We start from the raw sequence: 17033 nt of genomic DNA, 5'->3' as shown, positions 1-17033 counted from the left end.
CGCATAGCTGCTATTAGTCGCAGTTAAATTACTATTATCAAATAAGCACTAATCGCTACGAGTTATTATTTCAGTATAGAGGATAATAACTAATTAAAACCTTTAAGAATTAATATGTACTAATAATCTTTCTTCTATATATATAAAATCAAAAGGTCACTCACTCATCACGAAATCTCAGAAACTACATGTGCTAGGAATCTCAAATTAGGAGTAACTTATAGGACGTAGGTGCTCGCTAAGACGGGAATTTGCAATATTCGACTTCTAAGGGGTTGTTTTTGGGGTTGTAAGTTTGTATGAAAGTTCGTTACTACAAATGCTAGAAGTCTCAAATTTTGCATAGACGTCACTAGGACGTAGTCATGGAGACAGACATTAATAATAACATAGTTCACGCAGGTGAAACCGCGAGCGGGCCGCTAGTATTTAATAAATATCAATAAATATATATTTAAAAAAAAAAAAATCATCGTAAAGTTAACAACAAATTGGATTTTTTCAATAATTGCCATTTTTTTATTTATAAATAATTATACTCCAAAACATAATTTTAAAGATATATAAAGTCATATATATAAAGTCTTATTCATACATATAGTAAATGTTCATATTGAGTCACGATTGTGGCTTTCTTTACGAGGCCATCACTTCGAGGGATTTCCGACCTTTCGGACAAAGGGTGATTAACTACATGCAATTCTATGCACGTGCTGCACATTCTTCAATAAAATATAATCATTTTAATTTATTATTTTATATCATACTAGTTGCTTTATTTTGTTTCAAAAATATTTACTACATATTTTAAGAAACTCTTATAAAAAAGACATCAACGAGTTCTTTGTATGAGCGCCTATTTCTGTTTTTAATTATTTTTGAAAATATTATTCTACATTAAAAATTAATAAAATAAATTAATATTTTAGAGAAAATATAATAAATTCAACCTGGCGAGACTTAAACCCGCGTTTCTTATAAACCAAAATATATTAGGCTTATTGATATCATTTGCTACGTTAAGAAATGAACCTTTAACCCCTGTATATTATTGATATAGCTTAAATTCTCTACAACACTGATATTTTTAAATCTTTATATAAGCTTTTGAAACCTACAATAAGTTGTTTAATTCGTATTTCCGTTCTGAGTGAATCATTAATGCTTTATAAATCACGATACGTGTACTTGCATATAAATGATCTGTAATATTGGCTTCATACAAAATTTGCAAAATTTACGACTATCTTTTAAAGTAGCAAAGTACGGAAATGTATACAGTTATACTATTACTAAGACTAAAATTAAAAATCGAGTAGGTACGAAAATGCAAAAGTACAATATTATCACGAAGTTAAACAAAATAAGAAAAAAACATCAGAAAAATTATGAGAATCAATTATACTAAATTAAAAAACTTGGGGTCGTTTCACGTGACTGTAAAGGCTACAGGTTGGGAGTCCGATTCCCATTCGAGGAAATATATATTTTTTAATTATTTCTCCTTTAACATGCAATGCCTCTGTTCTACCTTGTTCCCAGCATGAACCTGAAAAAAAAACTTTAAATTTACCGAACAAAGACGACCTATATCGTAAGCATTCAACAAAAAAGTAATTCTGTGTCAAAAGCACTCACAACCACACATATAATGCATCAATTGAATCAAATTCACATTCAATTATGTCAATGAGTGCGAAAAATCAGATTTGAATGCGTTGATAGTTTGATAGCGATCGCGTGCGCATCCGTTACAGTTATCCGGAATTATGTCAATTTGCACACGCACGGTTGTTAGTCCACCATGAGTTATATCACTACTATTTAGTTAAATACTATAGACATTAAATACAAGCAAGCTATAAAATTAAGGGAAAATTGGCCGCTGGTTGCTTAAAGATATAAAAGATTTTAAATTTGAATTCATTTATTGATAGTGGCAGTCTATTATGTCGGACTTTTTTCAGTATAATATTTAGAAATGTATAAAAAATTGAGGCAGTCGGGGCGAAGTGGCACAAGTATGTGATTGTAAATGCTAAGATTGTGGAATGGATGTCCGCTACGGTAAATTATTTATTTAATATATCGCTCTAGTAACAGGGCAAAGCACGGCGTTGAATTCTGCCACTTAAAAAATCTCAAAAAAAAAATCAGAAAATAGAGAACGGAGTGTCTTATCACTAGGATCCCTTCGTCTACCTCGTCTAGCTGTGTACGGGATACAGCATGAAGCTAAAAAAAGGACATCTGTTTAAGCAGTTATGACATTATATTTATGTAATAACGCTCATTTTGTTAAATGTTAATAGTTTTGATAATAATTAAGTTTAGTATTAGCGTTTGACACTATTTTGTAACAAACATTGTGTCTGGGAGCAGTAATTGCGGTGTTATTACACAAGATTTCAATAAAAAATGTAGTTAATAGATAATGCTCACTAAAGAATCTTTTTTATAATAGTTAATTAGAAAATAAGTATAACAATGGTTTCAAATAACACTTAGAAAAAATATTCACAATGCGGCGTTAGTTTCTGCCAGTCAACGCATTGGCTATGTTCGTAAGTCAAAAAGTTAACCTATATAGTGCTTATCGTACTAGTACTTCCCTAATTTTGATAAATAGTGAAATAATTATTCTTAGGAGTAAAAGGCTAAGTGTCTAATGCAAAGAGGCAGTATACATAAAAGAAATGAAAAATGTGGGTTACTGTTACGAGATATGAAATACTATCATATGAGCACATTCACCATTCAACTATTGCATGACAGTAAATGCACGAATGCAATTTAAATATATTTTAGTGTTCGTATGAACATTATCATTATAATCTGTGTAATTTATGTATGTACATAATCTGTGCAAATCTTCGTTGTACATTGGAAAGGTGACAGATGTCAAAACGATAGATTAAAAATCTTTAAAAAAATGAATTAAATTAAGCTTTTCGGCCTAAAATCCGGATGGTCGTTGTTGTTTATAAGTAAATTAATAGCTAATGATGTTAAAGAAATACTTTGGAATAAAACAACAATATTTTGCATTGAATGTAGTTTTGTAATATTACTAGCGACCCTCTTGCGGCTTCGCCCGCTTTTACTACTGGAATATTCATATTATGTATGTTTGCAAAGCACTTAAGATAATGTGAAAATTAATTAAACCCTAATACAACCCGCATTTTCGTAGTTTCAATAAGGATTTTCCAATTGTTTTACACAGCAAGGATTTTTTAGTAGGTACCGTAATTTTAAATCTGTGCTACTAATCTTTTCAAGTACTTGTTAAAATCTATTTAAACGACTATTTTTAGATAGTTAAATGACTATTTTTAAACGGAAGAAATTATAAACAAAAACCTACCTACTAATAACTACTACAAAAAATATGAAACCAAATATATCGCGCTGAAATAATACATTCAACTCCAATTATCCAATACGTACAAACGCATCTAAATCTTCGTTGCTATAGAGGCAGGCGGGTTTTTTTTTTCGAGCTTGTGGTTAATGCAGAAGAGGGTATTCTGTCGATGATGAAAAGCAAGCACTACATGGCTGCCAGTGAGTAAAATTAAATAGAATGCATCGGCCGGGAATCGAACCCGGGCCGCCCGCGTGGCAGGCGAGCATTCTACCACTGAACCACCGGTGAGTGTAAGGCAGGCGGGCGCAGCAGACGCATGGCGAGTGGCGAGCCGTTTCGCAGCAAGGATTTTTTGATATTGTAACAACTTCTAAAGTACTTATTAAAATGAAAAACAGTAAAAGACAGTTTTGGTCTACATTAAATGGCCAACGTAACTAATATACTTATTTATATGCTGAGAGTAAGGGGTAAGTGAAACTTGAGTAACATACTGATGTGTCAACATTTAATTGCGTTTTTTTTAAAACTCTTCGCAATTTCGAAATATTGTAAAAAGCAAATTTTATCTTCGTTTAAAGTAGAAATTTAATAAAGTATTTTATAGGATAAGGATTAATACCATTATGGAAAAATATCGCTCACAATAAAAAATATATTGAAATTATTATTTTTAGACAGAAATATGATCACTACACGTTATTCTTAAAAGATACTTTAATATGCCCTCGCGGACTTTTTTGTAGATCTTATTAAGAGGCACAATACTCTAGTACATTATATTCATGTAGTACTTACCATTACAGCAGCGCATGCGCGAAAGTGTCTCAACGGGTAGGACTTTATACACATTTATCGTATTTATGTTAATTTACGTAAGAATGTACAAATAATAAACTATATATAAACCTTCTACGAAAAATATTCGACCTAATGGTGAAAACCGCATCAAAATCCGTTGGGTGGTTTAGAAGAAGAAGAGTTAGAAACAACAGACAGACACGAAAAGCGACTTTGTTTTATAAGATATAGGATATAGAAACTTAATAAAATAATACTTTTTTCTTTTATATATAGCTTCACGCCGAATAGCAGAAAGGCAGAAATTTGAGTGGCAAAACTCAAGTCCGCCTTTTCTATACCAGAACGAGGATTTTTTTTAAAAAAAAAAACCGGTAAAACGTTAATTAAGGAGACAAAATATAAGATTTTATCTAAAATACAGTAAAAATGCAAAAATAACTGTATAATTAATGATTAAACGAACGAAGGCCAATCTTATGAATAAAGAAAAGAAAAATCTATAAATAATAATCTATAGGGATATTTTATAAGCTATTTGTATGCAAAACGCGTATGCAAAAATCTTTGCATATAATCGACCAGGAACAATTTTCGCATCGTCACCTTTGTTGCTATTATGTATGTAATTACATGTGTAAATCTTTCTCCGTCTTTGTTCAAGATGATAAATTGTTAATATAAAAGTTTTAAATCTTCAGTATTTTTTTTTTCTTTTTAAGTTTTAAAAAAATGATTACAACCCTCTTTTTACGTATCTCAATATCTGCAATATATAATACCTATGTATATATACCTATATATCTGTGCTTCTATACTAATATTATAAAATAAACAAGTTTTTTTTAATTGTATAATTACGCTATTTGGGAATCGAATCCCCAATCATCGCACTATGAAATAACTTATGGAGATGCCCCAATAAACAAAACGCCTTACAATGTTATAAATGACCCCTTTTCAGAAGCATTTCAAAAAATGTTAATTTTGACAAGCAACGTACTATGTAGGTATATGAATGTTAACTTGTATTTTATCAGTTTCGTGCTTTATCACTTCCTGTAAATGTCTTTTACTTTGTGAAGTCCTTATTTATACAAAACTATCGAGGTATAGATATAGTTAAAAAAAGGAAAACATTTATAACATTTTTAAAGTATTTATATTTCACATTCAGAAAAGAAAAATACAAAGAAAATGTATAATAATAATTAATCCAGCTACGTTCAAATTAAAAATTAAATTAAATCTTGTACAGGGAATCTGGTGTTAAGACACTCCGTTCCCTACTTTTCGCAGAATTCTGCATGTTGAGTGGCGGAACTCAACGCCGCGCTTTGCCCTGACACTAGAGCCAAAAAATGCCTTACCCGTTCAGTCATGCACATCACATAATAATAACAGAAAAATATAATAATCTGCATTAATAGCTAAATGAGCAATTAAGTTATTTTAATGGAACACATAAAAATTTCTCGCACAACGAATATGAGTAGGTACAATTAAGATAATGATAGTAATTTATGACATCACTTTTAATTCACACTCTCTCTATATAATTAAAATGGCTATAATTTTTGAACACTTTTAATAATTAATAATGAAATAGGAGTATGCACTCCTGAGTTTCTTTTAGCTTCACGCTATGTCTTGAATATAGCAGGATAGGCAGAAGGAACTTGGCAACCTACAGTTAGGATATGAAAGGTCGTATATTTCGTTATTAATGGTCGTAGGTTTCCAAGAATCTATCGAATAAGAATAAGAAGAAGAGAAGAGAAGAGATAAGAATCTCTATTTTTTTGCCAAATTCTGGAAGCACTTAGTGTAGATACTCAAGTTACTTTATATGCTCGTATAAACTATAGACAAATAAAAGTAATACTTTTGTCGTAAATAAACATCACTGACAGGCGTACGTAAAGGAAACGTGTCTTGATACCGTAACACAATTTTTTATCGTCCCATTGTCGTATTATCTATGTATTTACTAGTAAATGCTTCATTTCCCACACGAGTTGCCAATCTCTATCGATTATATAGACTGGAGGTGTGCAAAAACTAATAGAATTTAAAATAAATAAATCAGCTTCACACTGTACCCTGCACAAAGCAAGTTAGGCAGAGGGAACCTAGTGTTAATACACTCAGTTCTCCACTTTGCCCACTCCACCGAATTCTGGAGGCATTGAGTGTTGAGTGACGGAATTCACCGCGCTTTGCCTCGTTACCAGAGCAACGAAATGAAAATATTAAATATTACATTTCTTCGAGACTGGGAATCGATACTGCAGAATTCGGAGGAAAGTGGAAGAACGGAATGGCTTAACACAAAGTTCCGAGGTTCCCTCTGCCTACCCTTCTAAGAGGGGGTGTTGCAGCGTAACATCAATCATGGACTGCAAATAAATATATGTCACACACATTAACCACTACACTCTAAGTAACATTAGAAATCATTAAATTTCATTGCAACAATAAAAACAATAAGTATAATCATTTTCTCCATTAACTCGCCTATACATAAAGTAAGTTGTTTATTTTGTGATCAACGTTAAGATACACTTGCCCGTAGATAGTATAGGTAATAGGTGTATTATTTATATGCATGTCTCGACGCAATGCGGTTACATAAGGCAATGATGCGTCGCATATGCATACTTCCTTCATCTCTAACATCTTATAAACATGGTCATTTAAATATATTCCATGTTAATGTTAATTAAATGTGACATTAAATGAACCCAAGACACGATAGTCTTGGGTTCGAATCCTACATGAGATACAAATATTGTATTAACACTAGTGATTTTTAGAGAATCGTGGAGTTAGAATTTTGTCACTAGACACTGAATATCAATAGTCAGATATTGGAGAACTAATGAAGCATTTTTCCCTTCCGCATTTTCCGCCAAATTCACGAGGCATTGCCTGTTGAGTGGCAGAACTCAACACCGCATTTAAGAAATTTATTAAATACTATGAAATTATAGTAATAAAATATACCTATATTTAATATTAAATAATTCAATTTATTTCTATTATATTTAAGCTAAAAACTACACCTCTCTTCATTTAAGTTAACTAAATGATTATATCACGATTTTACTTGCAATTTCTGCATGATATATTGCAATCTCAATCTTAATAGAATAGATTATGTTATTCTAGTCTTCTAACTTACATAATAATATGCGTATAAAAAAATACCTAGCAACTAGGAATGGAGTGATTTTGCTATAGTTTTTTTTGCCCATTCTAAATATTAAAAAAAGTAAAATATTACTTGGTAAAGATTACATAATAATCAATGAGAAATGTTTAAATAGATCTTGAAAATTTTACATAATATAACACTTCGAAGTCAGCTTCGAACATAATATTTAGAAGCCATGAACGGAATCTTTAAATATTAAAAAATACAAAAAAGAATGGAAATGAGCAGGTTCAAATTCAATGTTTTAAACAAATAAGTACATAGATAATACACATTTATCTTAATACGAAGCAAACATTTTTTTAAGCTCTAACTTACAGCTTTTCCTCAAGACCGCTAGCAGTGTCAGGTAGTCTCGTAGAGCGTTGACTCTCGCTGTCAATATCCTTCACCTGTAGTAAATGTTAAAAAATCATAAATAAATAATCGATATATTCATTTAAATAATAATAATTTCCGGCCACCAATGGCGCAGTGGATTCTATTTACATTCAGAAAATAGATATAAATCGCAATGTTCAGTTGTGCTACTCAATACACAATGATCTGGATTCGGGGGAAAACGAAGAATGGAGTGATTTGACACCGGCTTTTCTCTGCACACCATGCTATACTTGCTATACTGCTCACAAGCTCTTTATTTAGGAGAAATATTTGTACTATATAATAAATGATTTTTGAGCCTATCGTAATTCAGTGGGAATAGCGTCTGACTATAAAAGCGATGTTTGTGGGTTCGTTCCATTAGGGGAAATAATGTATCCTCATTGTCTCGCTTTGGTAGAGTTGTGAAAAAGCAAATATCTTTGATAAAGTACAATAACCATAATTTTTGATTTGTCCCAGCTACATAAATATAGCTTTCATCAATATTTCTTAAAAACTACGTAGGTTTTAAGGTTACAGAACTTCCGTCCGACCCGGTGATAGCTTCCCGTAGGACTGACACTACTGACATTTCTATGCAATTTAATGTGATTTTAAATAAATGCAATAGTCTAATTGAAAAAAAAATTAGTTATGCAGGCCACCGTGTGCGTAACCCGAGACGTTTGTTTATCATGCTAGTATTCGCGGAACACTCCGCGTTGCGGTCCCTACAGCGTCAGCAAGTTTCCCAGGGAGTAAATCTATCTAAGTTACCATACATGCTGTTAACACGTAAAAACATCAGCTATTGCTATATCCCACACACAGCAAGAAGGAGAGGTAGAGGGAACCTAGTGTTAAATCACCCCATTTTCCGTCGAATTCTGAAGGCATTGCGTAGATTACTAACTAATCTAAATTTTAAATAAATTGGTTTATTTAAGTAAATATATTTTTTATAAAAATAAAAAACACCAAACAAATCTTAGTTGAACGTACAAAATAAAATGTTCAACTGCTAATTTCGCTTTATAAGCAAACGTATCAGTTACCAAATAACGTAATGATAAACACTTCCTACAAATAAAACTTATTACTTTATTACTATTCGTTTATAAAAATGCAATTTTGTGATTATTTAGTAGGGAATTAAAGAGTAACGTTCATAAAAAAATGAATATTTTTACTAATTTTTTTCCTCGTATCGACGAATTGAGTAAATAAAGGAATATTACTTATCATATTTGGTATTTACGACTAAATCCTAAAAGTGTTTCACAAAATAAAAAATGTACATAATTTCAGACAGCCGTATACCGTAATGTTTATGTATAAAATATAAATTTATTTTGTTACAGTATAATCTTAAGGTATTTGGGGAAGTCAGTCAGTCAGTATTACGATTTATATCCAACATACTCACGACTTCGCCTGCTTTAACTGCATAATGAAATTTGTCAAAGCCGTTTCTAAGGTTAGCATGAACAAACGCACAGACAAACAGACAACATTTTAAAAATCTTTTTTTGTTTAAATGCTACTAATAACATTTTTTTCGTATACCTTCCATCTACAGACACCCATACGTTATATATTTTATTATATATAGAGATATAGATGATCACATACAAAGACTTAGCACTGTTAGGACTGCCGGCCGCACCACGATTCGAGGTAGATGACAGTGGATTAAGCGAAAGTGACTCCGACAATGAAAGTTGATACAAACCACTTTAGAATATAAAATGTTAAATATGGGTCAAAAATACGAGGAGCATAAAGAAGAGAAAGGAGATGTATATGTGAACAGTTTGCAAACTGCTTCACGCTGTAACCCGCATAAAGCAGGGAGGCAGAGGGAAGTGTCAATTTTATTTGAGACATTACGTTTAAGATGGTGGAACCCAACGCCACTGTTCGCTTTGCCAGATTAGGAAAATAACAATAACTCATTCCCCAAGTGAACATCGAACATGTAATTGTCGCTTTTACAACGAGACGCTGAGCCACTGCGCTACTACGGCCTCATGGGAAGGAAGTGCGTGAAGTTAGAAATCTAGAATACCGGTAGCAAATTCTGTAATAGATATTATATTAATTGAAAACTTTACATCACTTCTATAGAAATTAATCACTTTTCGACACGCATATACTAGACAGTGGCAAACCGACTAGCAGCTTCACGCTGTATCCCGCACACAGCAGGGTAGGCAGAGGGAACCTAGTGTTAAGACACTCCGTTCCCCACTTTCTGCCGAATTCTGAAGGCATTGCGTGTTGAGTTGCAGAACTCAACGCCGCGCTTGGCCTCGACAGCAGCGCGAGGAAATGGAAATATAAACGTAAAATAAGTATTTCACTTCCTCGAGTGGGGATCGAACCCACAACCGTCGCGTTACAGTCACACCCCTGTGCCGCTGCACCACAACGGCCACGACGGATGAATAAAATACTTCCTTTTATAAAAAAATTGGGGTAAAAATCTCACTTATTTAATATTTTTTGCGTGACGGCAATTAGCGATGATACAACGTCGGCAGTGACATCAGATGCATTGTACTTAAACAATGGATATACAAGATAAAGACAAACAAAAATACTTATGGTCGTTTCGTATCTAAATGATATGAAATGAAATTGAATCCGGAGATATGTGACATGTAAACATATAAAAAATAATAAAGAAATTTTAAATCAGAATAAGCGATCGTATATATCAATTAAAGTTAAGAGACCTTATCAAGATAAGGTAATAGGATAGCGCCAAGTTCGACTATTTGTGGGCACGCAAAGTTTCTTGATGGGGAACGGAGTGTCCTACAGTAACAGTAGGTTACCTCTGCCTACCTAGTAATGTGCGGTATGGGACAGCATGAGGCTTAAAACATCACGAATGCAAGTAAATATTATCACTTAACTCCCCTATTTTACACAAAAAGTATACATTTTCTATAAAAAAACTAAATAAATCAGATATGTATTCAGATTCCATTAGTTCTTTAACATTCATTTGGCACCAGACCGTTATGTCATAGTGCTCTGGCCGCAATGTGTTGGACTTGCCACATTGTTCCATTTCTATCATTTTATTCTTTTTGGTTTTTGCCAAGACACGAATAGAAAAGATTCGAAAGGAAATAACGCATCATACTTCACCAAAATATTTCAATTCAATTCAATACAATTGTGACATTGTTAAGTAATGTTTTTGTAAATGAACAATTAAATATTAAGATATAAACTTTACTTTCGACTAGTACGAGACACCGGCACCGTCGTAAAGCAGTTAGGAAGTATTTGTTTGTACACAGTATTAATAGAGATCGATGTTCATGTGATGAAAAAAAATGTATTAAATATTTTCATATCTTGAATGTTTTTCTGAATTGAATCCTAATATAGGCTATATAAATAAAATTAAATTAAAATACTCGTCGAAAATACCAGCGAGAATCTCTTTTTTTTTTTTTTTTATGGAAAAAAGACCAGGCAAACGAGCGTTCGGGTCACCTGATGATGATCACCGCCGCCCACGACCTCGTGCAGCACCGGAGGAGCTACAGGTGCGTTGCCGGCCTTTGAGGTGGAGATAGACGCGCTTCTTGAAGGTACCCATATCGTACCGACCTGGAAACACTGCCGCGGGTAGGCCATTCCACAGTTCGGTGGCGCGTGGAAGGAAATTTCTACGAAACCGCACAGTAGTGGAGTGCCACGTATCCAGGTGGTGTGGATGGTATTTAAGTTTGTGACGTACTGTGCGGTTGGAAAATTCGGCGGCAGGTAACAGGTCGAACAGTTCCTCAGAACACTCACCATGAAAAATGCATGAAAAATCTCTCTCTCATTCAGGTGTATACCTGAGTGAGAGAGAAAGATGCAAGATTCTATAGTGATTTACTACTTGTACTATATTTTTTCTGTACGTATCTCAATATTTGCGCTAAAAAATCTACATTTTAATAGTATTTATATTCGGTAGGTAGTGCATAATAAAAATCTGTTGTCTCAGTGTGTGTCTGTGAAGTTACGTATATACTTAGTTTCAGGTTACGAAATTTAGAGGATAATTTCTCGAAATTCCTATAGGAATGGGCACTAGAGTTATTTTGCATTTTACTTCTTAAAATCCTCAAAATTGGTAATTGATAAAAAATGTATGTGACATTTGAAAAAAACATTATTGTGCAATAATAATTTCTTGTATGACTTAAAGATGAAAAAGTTTGCAACATATCTTCAAACATAAAAGGACTCAATTACTGCTAACTTATTTTAATACATACTGTAACGACACGAAGTACTTGCAATTTCATTCCTAATTTTACTTTCGCATATAATAACGTGGGACCATTTTAGAGCACACGGCAGCCAGTTTCCTTTTCGATCGTGAGAAAATAAAATTGTTTGTGACATCAGACTTTCCGTTTTATTGTTTTCAATAATATAAATGCCTATTTTAATATTTAAAAAAATGAATTTATTTTATCCAACGATGCTGAATTGATTTTATTCAAGAAGGCTGTCTATGCGTAGCGGAGAAGTCTGGTTGACTATAAGCGTGGTTGTCGGTTTGATTCCCACTAGAGGAACGAATTATTTTTATTTCTCCGTTATACTAAGTGAAAGAGAGGTGTTAATCAGATTTGAACCTTTAATCAATTATAAGTAATAATAAATAATTCGCTTTTAGACAAATAGGCGGAGATAATATAGTGACATTATTTGAGCCTATTCCATCGCGATAGTAGGGGTCCATTAAGGACTACGTTGAACTCGCAAGTTCTATAGTAAACTAAAGTAAACTGTTTACTTATATTTCCACCAATAAATAGTCGGACCGGAAGAACCGAGCGAGCAGAAAGAGTTGATATGAACTCGCCCAGTGCGACGGAGCGAAGCAGTATTTACAAAACTTTTTGTTGGTGGAAGTGTAAATATATTTTATTTAAAATCCGTCTAAGTATTACCGACTCATTTCTTTTTCGCGTTGTAAACGGGGCTTTAGAGCGACGAAATGCCTTTTTCAATGAGACTAGAGACAGAAGTGTTCTAAATAAAATTTTCACTAAGTAAATTCGAACTGACTACTACCGAGTCAGAGATCAATGAGATTAGTATAAAAAAATATTAGATATTATTCACGTTGTATCCCGCATATAGCAGGATAGGCAGAGTGATTTACATAATCATAAATTTTTGATATTCGCGTAATTATGGTGTCCCAGTGAACCGCAACTATCGCAGTAGATGCAATGGATCGTAACGTTATTATTTGTATCATATTTTTTTAGAAAACGCTTAAAAAAATAACGTAACGGTATTAGAACCCACGTGTCTTGGACGGTTTCCAAGGGGCGTGTTCAATGTTCTAATTTTTATACGTTTTCTTAATAAAGTGTTTTTCTTTCTTAAGTGTGGAATAACGTTTTACAAATGTTGAAAATATTTGCTTCGTTTATATTAGCAAGAAATCGTTTTTTTGAAGAAATATTTTTTCAATACTAATATTATAACGCTTAAGTGAATCTGAAGCCGATCATCGTTAGATTTGTCACACGAATCGCTTGTGAAACGCCAACCTTGGACTATTTGCAATACAATTTTATCAAGAATTTTCTAAATGCAATTTGATAGATGTGGGAAAAAAGTCAGTTTTTGTTTACTTAAATTAACCATCTCAATGAAAGTTATACTGTTATACTAAGAACACTTTAAAATTACTTTTAGATTTTTTTTTATTTTATAAACTCTACAAGTGAAAATTTTACCACGAATTGTGGTGTGACACAATTACATAATTTTAGGCAAAATTTTCCAGTAGTTTAACTCAAGACCACGGCTTGCCTCATTACGAGAGAGAGTAGAGAAAGAAAATGAAAATAATTAATTATTCTAAGTCGGAATCGAACTCACAACCGTCACGTTTACAATCTAACGTACTAGTATTTCGTTCCATCTATGAATATGCGATTAATCGAAGCAATTAAATGACAACACGGAACAAAATATCGGCATACTTGTGTATATGTGATTCAAGAAGCATCTTCACTTGACTGTATCGTTCGCTATTATTGTAATTGAGAATAAATCATTATAATTACTAAATCGCTTTAAGTTTCTATCATATAATGATACGGCTTCGTTTACATTGAATTACATTGGAAAATATAAGATTGTGTTTTTTTTTTTGAGTAAAACCTTACTTTATACTTTACGGCATCTTGCTTTTTTTTCATTATGCGGTGTCAATAGAAACACTCCGATCATAATTTGTTCTCTATTTAAATAAGTTGTGCTTTAGGTATATTGAAACTTTAAAATGTTATTTAAAAAAAAAACCTGTAACCATAGTGCAAACACTATTGCAACGTTATGAAATTTTATACAAATATTTATTTCAATTTTCATTTTGAATTATAATTTATTACAAACGTAGACATATTTAATTGAGGCATTCAAAATTATTGTTTAATTTCCCGACAGCTCTATTCTTTTATAATAATGACCGTATGCCGTATGCCACTCATGGCCGTAAACAGACCAAAAATTACATTCAGCAAATAGAAACAAAGGATTCTATGACGGATAGACATCCGCCACTCCTCAAGTAGGTATAGCTGAAAATAACATGGTAAAGGTAAAGAGTATTCCACCTTTACATTTGATTAAGAGAATAGGGTACTTTATACACCACATTTTATCCAACCTCGACAAATAAATGAAAATATTACAACTCTAATATCCCACAGAGTAAAAATCAAATATATTTTATTTAATAAATTTTCTCCAGACAAATATTGTTTATAAAATTGATTCATAGTTTGCATTATGGCAACCCATTAAAGCAAAACTCTAGAACATCCAGTTAACTTAACTACTTATAATAGGTGCAGGTACCTAAGTTATAACTGCAGGCAATTGAAGATGCATAGCTTATACATACCATTATAGACTATCGGTGTGACGTCGGTGCGCATCCTCAAAACAAGGCCACGAGCTTTTACTTTGTGCTTTAAGAATTCAACTATTGTTTGTTAATTGTGCGAGTTTTTTGAGAAAATTTCCAAAATGCAATGTAATATTGATGATTGAATTGAATTTTGACAAATTACTGTATTTTAAAATTTTCCACATAATTTCACAAAGTTTACGAAAACATCGTCAAAATCGGTTCAGCCGGTTCACCCTGCCTTCAATTTGAGATTTCACTACATACACACAAGTCACTAAAATGAGCGAATAGTGATCAATAGTGTTTTGACACTGAATCTCAATTCAATAGTGTCTTGACACTGAATCTCAATTCAATAGTGTCTTGACCTTGTTGAATGTTAAACGTAAGTGAAGATAAATAAAAATAATACATTAAAATATTTTAATGTAATAAACATAAATAAAAAGAAATATGTAACGCTATAGATAACAAATTCTTGAAGGAATTCAAGGGAGTTTTTACTTAATCCTAAATTGTTGTTTTGTAACGAAAACGTGATATTAATTATACCTATATACAAGCACAACATACTCTTGCTGAATATATCTAGTTAATAGCTTCCAAGATATCAAATTATGTTTGTATTATAATACTTGTTATATTATATTATTTTTAAATACTAAGTAAAGATGTTATTTATTAGATTACTTAAACACGTGCGTAACCGCAATGGATTCCTGATTATTTTTACACTAAAATATATTTTCCATATTAAGTTTCTTCGATTCTTGCGATTATTATATTATTTCATAGATGTTAAATAAAACTGTATTTTAGATTAAATCGTGTGTAATTTGCTAGAAACTGGGCACTAAAAACCTTCACGCTGTTTCCCGCACACGGTAGGCAGAGGGAACCTTGTGTTAAGACACTCCGTTCCCCACTAATAATAATTGAGGAATATGGATTGAACCCACAATTACCGTATAATATTAGTGGTGATATGGAGACATAAGTTTGCGTTTGCATTCAGTGGAAAGTAGGGAACGGAAGTGTATTACAGTGTCATGACATTAGGTTCCCAGGTTCCCTTTGCTTACCCCGTTATGTGGGAGATATAGCGTGAAGCTAAAGCGTTTCGAAGATGTTGTACCTAACATATTCTCATTTTAAGTAGGTAACACATTAAATATTTCTGTCGTTGAATACCGCCACTTAACATGCATTGTCATAAAATTGGCCGGAATGCGGAGAATAGTGTCTTAACACTTGGTTATCTTTCACTGCTTTACTATGGGGAAAATGTATAAATATAAAAACACCCGTCGAAAGCAGTTTTCTTTAATATTTTCGACTTATTTATTGTAACGCTAACGCATTCACGCTAAACGTGTTTGCAATTTTAACCCAGTTGAAGCTGATGAGCTATCATCTAGGAAACACGCACGATAGACAAACACTGTACACAAATACAATATGGATATCGTACCTACTCGTATTGTTTTACCATTGTTACTATGTTAAATTACTGTTAGTGTTGTTAATGTTAGTTCACCTTATTAAATTGGGAATTTCGTATTTTTTTTTTCAGCTTTCAGACTTTTTGACATTTTACTTTTCGTATAAATAAAACAAAAATTTCAAAACGAAAATTTTAAGCTATGGTAATAATTTTTATTTTAATATATAATAACCATAAACAATAATTATATATTTTCAGGAGAAAATTGTTATTATTATATAATCTGTAAATCGATAAAAAAAATCTTTTAAATCTACATATAAGTACTATACACTGTAAAACACACATTTCTGTAAACTAAAGATATTTGAACTAAACCCACTTTTGGTTAAGCCTTATGGAGCATTGTATGGAATTTTTATGTGCCAAACAAAAGTAACGGTTACTCACTAGGTCAGTCATAAAGCCTCATCGCAAAAGGAACGGACAGTTAGACTGTAGGCGTAAATGAACTTTGACATTGCTTTATAATGTATGAGATTAATTTTTGATATACTGGTCAGATAATAATAGCCGGAATCAGTTTAAATAACGTTTAGTTAGAATAGAACTTTTTTTATTTTATCATAATTTTGTTAACGTACTCCGCGGCGTTAAGGTGCGTCTAGTGACTAAATTATGAAATTTAAATTATATTCTTTTCTCGTTTTATAAAAGGAAAAACCAATTTGTGAAATGCAATTGAAAATTTTTAACGTAGACGGATTTGAATCTGTGTCTATTATTAATGGTCAGAGACCTAATAATCACTAAGTCATAGGTGTCATACTAATTAATTCTTATATGCTTGTTACAACTTATTTATATTGTTAGTTTC

The 17033-nt window shown here is 32.3% G+C and overlaps 1 protein-coding gene across 1 annotated transcript in view; it reads right to left on the bottom strand.

Annotated features, from left to right (window-relative positions):
* The window catches only part of LOC146530256 (neprilysin-11-like), a 43894-nt gene that overhangs the window by 25097 nt on the left and 1764 nt on the right, over nucleotides 1-17033 (bottom strand). Inside the window, exon 2 of the mRNA XM_085201224.1 lies at nucleotides 7707-7780. Coding sequence (XP_085057350.1) covers nucleotides 7707-7780 — 74 coding nt within the window. The remainder of the gene's footprint in view (nucleotides 1-7706; nucleotides 7781-17033) is intronic.

Source organism: Heliconius melpomene, chromosome 17, assembly GCF_056956725.1.
Source record: "Heliconius melpomene rosina isolate 202511_hmr_F chromosome 17, ASM5695672v1, whole genome shotgun sequence".
In the NCBI taxonomy this organism is placed as follows: Eukaryota; Metazoa; Arthropoda; class Insecta; order Lepidoptera; family Nymphalidae; genus Heliconius; species Heliconius melpomene.
Note: the sequence above shows the minus strand (reverse complement) of the source record. Positions and strands in the feature narration are given on the sequence as shown.